Genomic DNA, 11,120 nt, shown 5'->3' on the forward strand with positions numbered 1-11,120 from the left:
CAGTTTTTGTTTAAGATAGATACTTGCAGCTCTATTCATATGAAAATTAATAATTAGTTAGAACTATTATGTAGATGGGAATGGGGTCCCCGCGGAGAATGGGGCCCTGTGAGAAATGGGGATGGGGAGCAATATTCCCCCACGACGGGAAATGGAGACGGAAATGGAAAGCAAATCTGAGGACGGGAATGGGGAGCAGGGAGGCATCCCCCACCCTGCCCCGTTGACATCCCTACTATTGTTAAATATTTATTCCCAACAAGAATTTTTGAGATCGGATTTTGATATTTTTTTATAAGATAATAAAAAATTAAAAATAAAATATTTTTATCGTTAAAATTTAGTAATTTTATGATAAGTAGATTATTTTTGTGATTTTTTATATGCAATGTTAGAGATATAACCATTAATATTGTTTTTCCCATCAGCTTAAGCTTTTGGGATGAGTAGTTTCATAACATGATATCAATAGCATAAGGCAAATAAAAGAGAAGAGAAGGCCTATGCAAAATCAAACAAACCCAAAAGAGGCTCTTGTTTGAAGGAGAGTGTTAGAGATATAACCATTAATGTTGCCTTCTCCCATCAGCTTAAACTTTTGAAATGAGTGATTTCATGACATGCGGTCAATTTTTTAAAAAATAATAAAAATATCAAGAGATCGAATTTTGATTTTCATTTTATCAGAAATTTAATAATTGGAGGATATTTTTTTGTGGTTTACCTTATTAAATCGTTTACTTGAAACGAATAGCTAACCTTGTAGAAGTAACAAGTAAGCACATATGAAGGTACACATGCTATGCTTCAAGTATAGTGAAAGGGGATAGATCCTGTTCAATGTATAGTGCATCCCTTGTTTGAATGAAATACTACAAATAATATATCTTTCTTCCGTTTGTAGAAATTAATTTTATTTATCCAAAAAATTATTCAATATTATTTTTTAGATTTAATTACTCTTAGTCCCTATACTTTTGCGAAATTTTTAATTAGGTTCTTGTACTTTTTTTCTTTAATTAAATTTTTGTATTTTTTTTTTAATTAGGTCTCTACACTTTTTTTTTCCTTTTTAGTTGGACCCCTATAAAATTAAGCCAATTACTGTCAAGAGAGACCTAATTAAAAAAAATTAGTGCAGACATTCAATTAATTAAAAAAAAAAATATAGAGATCTAATTAAAAATTTTGCAAAACTGTAGAAATAACAGAGTAATTAAACCTATTTTTTACTTTGATTAGATTAAAGATGTTTTAATTAGTCTTTCTCAATTATTTCTTTTCTCAAGACAACTCATTAATTGGCAATATTCTCTAATCATTTCATAATATCAAAAATTTTAATTTAGCCATTTTTGGTATTCATATATCTTTATTGAAAGTAATTTATTTAGTGAAAGTAATTTAGCCATTTTTGGTAGTCTGTCATAATTGATTAATTGTCATAGAGATAAGAGATACGTGTCATGCATATTAAGGATAATTTAATGTCACACGCCTGAATCTATAATAATTAAGTGCTAAAATATATAACTGATAAACTGTAATTTTATAATTAAAAAAAATAATATTCACAAGAGTGATGATGACCAATAACCCTACTTGTTTTAAATAATTAATTAAGTTGCAGATAATAAGAATTATAGGGTGTAATTTAATACTTTAAAACTAATTTTGAGAAAAAGTCTTATAGAGGAATTGCTATTTAGACTTCTCCAATTCTAAATACGTAAATTGTGATGCAACATAATACGAGTTTTTATATTATATATATATATATATTCTTTATACGAAAAGATTCGCAGCGCTTACTGATTCAATCACAGCAGAAAAGAGAACAGCAGATACGCCCTCAATAAGACTCAGTATTGTACTGGCCATACAAGACGAGAATCCATCTCTTTTTGATTGAGAAATGCTATTTCGTTTTGTCCACTTTCTCCATCCCTCTCTATCAAAATGAAGGAGTCCTCTCCGGGAGATGAAGGAGTCAAGTATAAGGCTCGCTTAGTTGCAAAAGGATACAGTTATTGTACCGGTAAACTGATGTCTTAGCAATCCTTAAAACTAAGCAGTATATATATATATATATATATATATGTTAAAGATAAAAATGTTAAAACTCAAAACTTTTTAAATGACTATGAAAAGATTATATCATTTGATTTATAACTCATTAGCAATATAATACGAGCTTATCTCTTCTTGATTATAAAATTTATATTCAAACCCAACTTTACATATTTAAATTTTAATCCTTCCACTTTCTTTTAGAATTTATTTGGTTGGAGAGAAGTTTTTCTCTTCCACTCTATTATTCCTTTATTTCTCTGTAAAAAAACAAAGTTTAGCGTAAATTGTGAAGCTCAAGTATCTTGAAAAGAATATGTAACTTCATTAACTATATAAATGTTATTTGTATTTATTAGATATATAATTATTTATATATTTTTACTTAAAAAAATAATTTTTTAAATAAATAATTTTATGACATAGTATCATAATATAATATTTAAAAAAATTTAAAATTTGATCATTATTTTAAAAAAAATTAAATACAAAACAAATAAAAAATTATTCATGCTTCAAAGCTTAAAAAGAGACACTTGAGTAAATATTTTAAAAAAAATAATTTTGTGATCATGTTAAAGATGGAGAAATAGATATTACTATATTAAAGAGGGTTTAATTTTTATGGTAATTTAGAATCAGGATCCAGGTGATTTAGTGGTTCATTTAGAAGCATAGGAAAACAAATATAATTTTATTGTTTTTACTTTTTTTTTTCTTTATAAAATTCTAAAAATATTAAAAATAAAAAATAAAAAACAAACAAATACACCCTAAATGGGTCAATTTGAGATTTTCAAAGAGAACACCTATAACTAATTTTATCGATCCGAATGCATTTATCTTAGCTTCTTTATTTCTTTCTCCAATGCAACATTTTTTAAGGGGCACTCTACTATACAGATTGAGTGATATATAGAAAGAAAATAAATTCTTTTTATCGTTATTTTTTATTATTTTATTGTTATTCAAAGTGTGGATCTTACCTTTTTCAATATCTCTTTCATCCCATAAAAAGAAAGATCTGTAAACCTACATCTTTACCATATAATTCACCTTTTTTTAAACATTATGATTCCATACCAAATGAAAAAAGCTACTTCAGTCTCTTTCGACTGTGTGTATGTATATATGATATATGCATGCTGATGCTTTGAAAATAAAATATGATAATGACTCATGACCAAAAATACAATGAGAGTGACTTTTTAATTAGAACTCATGTGATGATGCTGCAGTATCATTTTAATTTAGAGGAGCTAATAAAATCATGTGTATGTCTTGAGTGAGTAATGATCAAGCAACATTTGCTGTTGTCTTAGTTGATCACATTATATACGCAACTCAATTGGTTGATGAATGGTTGTTATCAAGGGAGTATGTGTAGGGTTTTTTTTATTTCTATTTTTTATTTTTATTTTTTTTTACAATTTTGAATATAGAAAGTGTTGCTGGAACATTCTCTTGTGAAAAGAGTATATCCAGCAATACCATTGAATGCTTAATATGGAATTGTACGTTCGATCTCATAAGTAGTAAAGGCCAAATATTAAAAAAAAAAGTAAAATACTAAAAATGTCATCAAATTGCTGATAAAAAATAGGAAAAGTATACGGTACCAACATATCATCTGCTAACTTATTACTAACAATAATTAATTATTATATTTTAAATACATATATAAAGAGATACATCCAGAAAATATATCTATAAAGACACTTTTATTAAATACGACCATAAGAAAGATATTTTTATTAGACACATTCACAAAGATACTTCTATTAAACACAATTATAAATAAGAGTTGGCAGAAGTTGGCAGAAATGCTGTTGGTAACGTAGCGCGATTGTAAAAAATACTATCTAAATGTTGTTGTTTGTCTTGAAACTAATCTTTTCAAAAGTTTAAGTTGATAAAAGGAAGTAATATGATTGATTATATTTCTACACACTCTCTCAAAGTGAGAGTCTCTCTTTGAGTTTGATTGAATTTTACATAAGTTTTTTTTTCTGTTTCATTTTTTATATTATTTTTTTTAACATAAAATTCTGATATCATATTATGAAATCAATTTTTCTAAAAATTTAAACTAATAGAAAAAAAAAACATGAAAATATAAATAAAAAAATATAAATGAGATAATTTGACAGTTTCTCCAATCAATTATATACTTGAAATGAAGAAGGCGCAACTAGATTATATAAGAAGAAGCAGAGACAATAATAAAGACGAGAAAAAGAAAGGAAACATTAAGCAAATCTAATTATTTGAGTCATCATTCTTCTTTTACTCAATTGAATTTATAATGCATATCAAATTTCTCCTTAGAAAAGCCATGAAGTAAATTCCAATTATGTTTTTGTGTCTTGATGTAACAAGCTCTGGTATAGAGTTTATTCATGACATTTAAAATTCTAATTTGAGTTTTGTTTTGGTGTTTGTGACTAAGTAGTGTTGAGTCAATTTAGCATTTAGAAATTTGGGATTAAAACTTCATTTGTTTTGAGATTAAATTCTAGAGGACTAACAATTTTAGTGATTAAAAAAAATAAAAATTTGCTTGTATTAGTTTAACTATAAAGTAAAATAAAAGAAACGTATTAGTCACTTAATACTTTTTTGTATTTGTTTATCTACAAATGATTTTTTTCGGGAGTTAATTATATATCAATTTGATATCCGAAATATTCAAGCGCTGATAAAAAAATTCTAAAAGATGTTATTGACAAAATAATTCTTACATATTTTAAAAATATGATAAAAATAATCAATAAATATTATATTTTTTGTAAGTGTTAATTTTTATTATTTAGCAAACAACTCATCTATTTGATCCAAATTTTTGCGGCAATATTTGAATAAATATCTAAAACCTACACAAAAAATTTCGAAAAAAATTTTGATCTCTACATTTTTTTTATTTTTCAACATAACGTGGTCATTCATAATAAAATATATTTTTTTAAAATTTACTTGACATAAAATTATTAAAATTTAAAGATAAAAAAGATCTTTTTTTTAGTAATGATTGCAAAACAATTATATCAAAATCTTATTTCTAATTTTTTTTTAAAAATATATATTTAATATTTAATTCGTTTGATCTCGTTTTTAAATTTTTTAAGAGCTTATTTGTGGTTAATATTTTTTAGAGTCTTTTTGTTAGTGATGCAAACTTTCAGATATTATTTCGGTAATTTACTCTTTTTTTTGTGACGATAGAATTAGAATGTTAATTTTGTGAGATAGTTGACCATAAGATTTTTAAAAAATTTTCATATCCAAAATGAAAAGTAAATGTTACCCATTTATTAATATACAAGCAATATATTCATTTAACGTACCAACATTTAACATTGTCGTTATCTGTGTTTTAAGCTTCTGATTTTAGAATAAACTTAAAAGGTTTGAAATGTAATATAATGGACTAAAGTTTATACTTTAAATATTCCTTTTTTTTACAATTAATTAACTTCATTCATCAACAGCAGATTAGCATTATTAATTAATTCAAGGACAACTGGACCAAAGAGATTACCACAGACTTATCATATGAACGAAGAAACAATACATTTTCCAGAAAATAATTAAAGTATTAGGGGTTTTCTATAACCAAGACAAGGGAAAGATAAAGAAAAACATAGCATATATAATATATAAATGAAAATTCAACTATTTATAACATAACCATGACATTTACATTCAATAATTTTCAAGATCATATATATATATATATATATATATATATATATAATTTTGTCCATCTTATATCCTGACCTTATCTATTATTATTGTTGGATGGTCTTATCATGAATTTCAATAATTATTAGAAAATAATTTAATCTAAACAAAACAAAATGCACATACATATGATCACAAATATGAAGCATAGGGCGGCAAGTATTGATCTATATAAGTTCTATTCCCATATATTTCAAATGGCACAAATAACAAAAGATAACAATCTCTAAATAAATCCATCAAAGCCACATTTTTTCCCATCATGGCACCTCTCATTGTGGATATGAAAGATGTTGTATTTATCAAACCATCTAAGTCTACACCTTCCTCTATTCTCTCTCTATCTACACTTGATCAGAGACCTGACCTTAATATGTTATGTCATATCATTCAAGTTTACAAATCACAAAAACATGATGTTTACCCAAATGACCAAATTGACCCTAACCCTATTAATGTGATAAAAAAATCACTCTCAATGGCCTTGTTCTATTACTACCCTCTTGCTGGTAAGATAGTCAAACATGATGATGGGAAGTTTAGAGTTCATTGCAATTCCAATGATAGAGTTCCATTTATAGAAGCAATTGCTAATTGCAATCTTTCATCTCTTCATTACCTTGATGGTATTGATGACATGGAAGTTGCAAAACAATTGGCCTTTGAGCTTCCTTCACAAGATGATGAAAGTGGACATCATTACCCTTTAGGGTTCAAGGTAACCAAATTTCTATGTGGAGGATTCACAATTGGAATTGGGGTCTCACATGTTGTATGTGACGGATTTGGAGTCTCTCAATTTCTTCATGCCATAATTGAGTTAGCAAGAGGAAGAAATGAGCCATCAATAAAGCCTGTTTGGGAAAGGGAGAGGTTGATGGGGTCAATTACCGAAATGCCCTTGCCGAGTCCTATCGATGATGCCTCGGCCGCCGTTTCACCATATCTTCCAACCACAACACTCGTGCATGAATGCTTTAAGGTGGATGGAGAAAGTATAAGAAGACTCAAAATGAGATTGATCAAAGAATATACTAGTCACAATAATATTAAGACTATGAAAGAAATTTTCACAAATTTTGAGTCACTCACTGCTTATATTTGGAGGTCAAGGGCTAGAGCCTTGAAACTAAACTATGATGGGAAAACTATGCTAGGCATATTAGTTGGGGCGAGAAGACATTTGGATCCACCTTTGCCTGAAGGGTATTATGGGAATGCAATTGTGGATGCAAATGTTGTCCTTTCAGTTAAAGAACTCATGGAGAAACCTCTCTCACAAGTTGTGAAGCACATCAAAGAGATCAAGAAAGTTGCTTTTACTAGAAACTATATCACGGATTCAATCAACACTTTGGTGACAAAAGAACAAGATTTTAATGTGGATGGTATCGGTGCATATTTTAATGTGACCGATTGGAAACATTTGGGTTTCTTGGAAAACATGGATTTTGGAGGGAATGTTCTAGTGAATTCTTTACCAGCACCATGCAACATGTTTGCCGCAGTGGATTTGTGCATTTTTGCACCTCCTAGTAAGTTGGATTCATCAATGAAAGATGAAGGAGTTAGGGTTTTTGTGTCTCTCCCTAATGCTGCCATGCCCAAATTCAGGGAGGAGATGGAAGCTCTTAGTCTTCTTAATAACATTTGAACCCAATAATATATCTTAGGAATGCATGCAACATGTATGGATATGTAAGATCTGTTAATCATGTTTGTTTCTTCTTTAAGTCTTTTTGTTTGTTTATTACGTGGAATAAGATATGGTTGTGCTGTGGTTATTGTGTTTGATGTTTATGATAATTTCTTTCAATAAAAATGGAATTTTGTATTTATTTATTATTTAAAAAAATTACCATAAATGTATCCATCTTGCACAATTATTAGAAGCAATGTATTTTTATATTTGTCATATAAATGAATTCCATCAATATTGAGAAGTAACTTGTAATACCTAAAAGTCTCATTACAAGAAGAAAATATTTAGAAGAGACAGTGAAAATACACTATAGAATTATCTACCTAATCTCCAACACTAAAAGAAGAAGTTTTTAGCATTGCAGTATTGCCAGCTATGATCGACTCCACACCAAGAATTCATTGTGGTAACTTGTTGTAAGACTCCTTTCAATTTTTGTAAATCTGTGCTATTATTTTTTGCATTGTCAACCAAACTACCCTATAACTAAGTCTAAAACTATAACTTCTTTGTTGTATTTTGCAAGACTTTTATCATAACAGTAACATCGGTCCTAATCAGCAAAAAGATGAAAGTACAGATCACGCGATAATTGAACTATCTGTGATTACTAGATATCTATGTTGTCAAACATGTATGGGGTCTATTATAACTCCTGAATATGATTTTCTATCAAAGTGTGATTTGAATCAACCAATTACAGTCTTTTTCAAATTATTTTCACTTGCCATGACAATTTATGTAATCTAGCTCCCTCATTTTATATTTAATTCCACAGTAGATGCAATAACTCTTCACCCTAATCATAACTTACTCTTTACTTTGGAAAGATTATCCAATTTAGAGTTTCGCTAGAGCGTTTGTATCGTGCAAGCCTTGATCCCCAAAAACATACTCAAAGTCCGTTGTTGTTTCACCTCCAGGTTTATAGCGGAAAATTGCAACAAGTATTATTGTGTACCGGAACATGATGAACCCTGCTGTGCAACTAGATTGCTCCTTGTATCGTCGCCACTGTCTTACCTATTATGGTAGGCTCATCACCCAAATCATCCTTCCGTACTGTATTTTTAATCAGATCTGGTCTTTTGTCTTTCACATTAGCAGAAATCATATGAGGAGAACCTGCCATTTCAACCGCAAGCTCGTGATATGAACAATTATCTCCCAAAACACATCCACAAGATGATTTAAATTAGCCGCAAAAGATAGAGATGCCACCAATGCCAGCACTAGTCTAACTACAGACATCAAACTCGAATAATTTGAGAGCTGATCTCCCAAAATTGGCAATAACCTCCTCAAATTTACCATATAACTCATGGGTAATTCTCATCTCCAAAAAAATCTTATGACAATGAAACAGAATTTGCAGATCTTTATCGCATCCTATTACAAGCAAATTGTGTAACACCCTACCACACAAAATTTTATGCTTAAGTTGTAAAGTTGAGGTGGTGAGGTATTACGACCTCTAAAATAAAATATATACATAATAATAGTTGAAAGATATAAAGAGAAGCCTTAAAAGAAAGTTTAAACAAAAGTCGCAAAAAGAAAAAGCGTAATGCTCACTTAAATAGAAACTTGCATACGAAGAAGAGTAAAAACACAAACATATAATAAGAGTAGAGGGTCAAAAGATACATAATATCAAACTCCTGGCTCGACCTGCGAAACTAAGGCCGGCCAGAGAATATATATATATACACCCCAATAAGTCCCAAAATACATAAATATACATTTAGTTCTCCATCAAAAGTCTCTAAGAGGTTCAGATTCAATATATATATACACGTGGAAAAATATCAAAAGCCAGTATCCCCACTTCGTCTATAGAGTAAATCCAGACGCCTCAACGAGATGCCTCACGTCCTGCATCTGAAAATCACAAGATATGTATGGAATGAGAACCGAAGGTTCACAGCATGGTAACGGTGCCCACATAATTAACATATAAGGTCCCGGAAAAGTCAAAGACAATCCTAGAACTTCCGATATTTGATTCGAACTAAAAATAAGACATAAACTAAACCAAAAGTTAGGCGATTAGCTAAGGATTCTCTTTCTAATCTAACACTCCCCTTTTTCGACCCCTCCGAACCTCCCAATCGCCGGTGGAACTACCCTCGGAATCACCTCCTCTAGCCCGAGGGATCTCTTAGTTACAAGCACAGATAATACATACAAAGAAATCACAAATAGATTGTAGAAACAATAAGTAAAACAGATAGCAGGTAAGCATATATAAGCACTTAGGCAATTCAAGACAAAGCACACCAAACAAACATATAAATGCATATGATGCATGCTTGTCCTATGGCTGATGAGTCTCATATGTCGGTTATATAGTCAACCCGACATGTCCGGTATCTAACCCGGATATCGTCCTCTTGAAAATTGGTGAGCGGTACAGTACTACGATCCTCACCTGGTGAGTGGTAAACCACCTCGATCCCTACCATCTGCAGGCGGTAAACCACCTCGATCCCCACAGATATTTTTAATTGGAAAACAGCACACACGTGGGCGGTAAATAACCACGATCTTCACCTCAACTGCAATCCTTGACAAGCGGTACACCACCACGATCCTTGTCAGGTGCATGAATCGCAATTACATAACCCGTGGGCGGTAAATCACCACGATCCCCATAGACATATTGATACTGGACAAGCGGTAAACCACCTCGATCCTTGCCAGGTCAAAGCTCAAAAATCAATCATACATTCATTCTCAATACAATCATCATTCATGACAATCTTAATATTTTTCACACTTCCTCAAATAATTCACATTAAATTAATTATCATTCATTATCAACATGGTCATCAGGCTCAGCATATGTGCAACGCTTCCACAATTCCTCAACTTACCATTCTCCGCTTTACAGCTTTCTCCACTGACAAGTTACCTTTCTCAACAGGTCCACCCATACTCCACACCCCAAAAACCAATTACCAGGCTTTAAATAATAATTATACAGGTTTGGAAAGCCAAATGAATGGTTTGAAACTTAAAAATCCATTTTTCAGAAAAACAGGGGTTTGTGCACGCATCCTTTAAAATTTTTCCATCCTACGGACGCGTCACCCTGCTGCGTACACAGAGCCTCTGGGCAAAGCCCAATGGCCACATACGTGTGTGCCGTGTACGCGGGCATAGCAGTAAATGCAAAAGTTACTATGTCTAGAATTTCCTATTTTGCATACCAAACTTCGGACGCGCATAACTTTTTTGTTTTAAAACATTTTTCATTCGTTCTTTGAACGACATAAACTATACGGATCTAATTTTTATTTAAAATAAGTTTGAAAAAAATTGAGGGTCCAGAAGCCAAAGTTATGACATGCCAAAATTTGGTTAAAAATTGATTTTTATCCAAAATTTACCAAACCTCCAATTTTTAAAACACACAAACAAAACCCAATTTTTACCATTTCAAAATCAACATCAAGCATTTCTATACTATACTAAATACTCTCTGGCTCTTCCAACATTTAAACATTATTTAAACTCCCATTTTTTAATCTTTATTCAACAATTTCCATTCAAATGCAACAATTCTAATTATGCTCATTCCAAACATACATCATCATCAATTAAT

General features: G+C 30.4%; 1 protein-coding gene across 1 annotated transcript; it reads left to right on the plus strand.

Moving 5' to 3' along the window:
- The first annotated feature begins 6,000 nt into the window (after window positions 1-6,000).
- LOC112719914 (tetrahydroanabasine acetyltransferase) lies at window positions 6,001-7,649 on the plus strand. The gene has a single exon (XM_025770652.3). The coding sequence runs from the start codon at window positions 6,074-6,076 to the stop codon at window positions 7,463-7,465; it is 1,392 nt and encodes a 463-aa protein (XP_025626437.1). The 5' UTR covers window positions 6,001-6,073; the 3' UTR covers window positions 7,466-7,649.
- Window positions 7,650-11,120: the final 3,471 nt, after the last annotated feature.

The sequence above is a fragment of the Arachis hypogaea genome, chromosome 11 (genome assembly GCF_003086295.3).
Source record: "Arachis hypogaea cultivar Tifrunner chromosome 11, arahy.Tifrunner.gnm2.J5K5, whole genome shotgun sequence".
NCBI lineage: Eukaryota > Viridiplantae > Streptophyta > Magnoliopsida > Fabales > Fabaceae > Arachis > Arachis hypogaea.

Bases quoted from the DNA above. Each gene is read 5' to 3' on its own strand.
- LOC112719914 (XM_025770652.3), top strand. From the start codon at position 6,074: ATGGCACCTCTCATTGTGGATATGAAAGATGTTGTATTTATCAAACCA.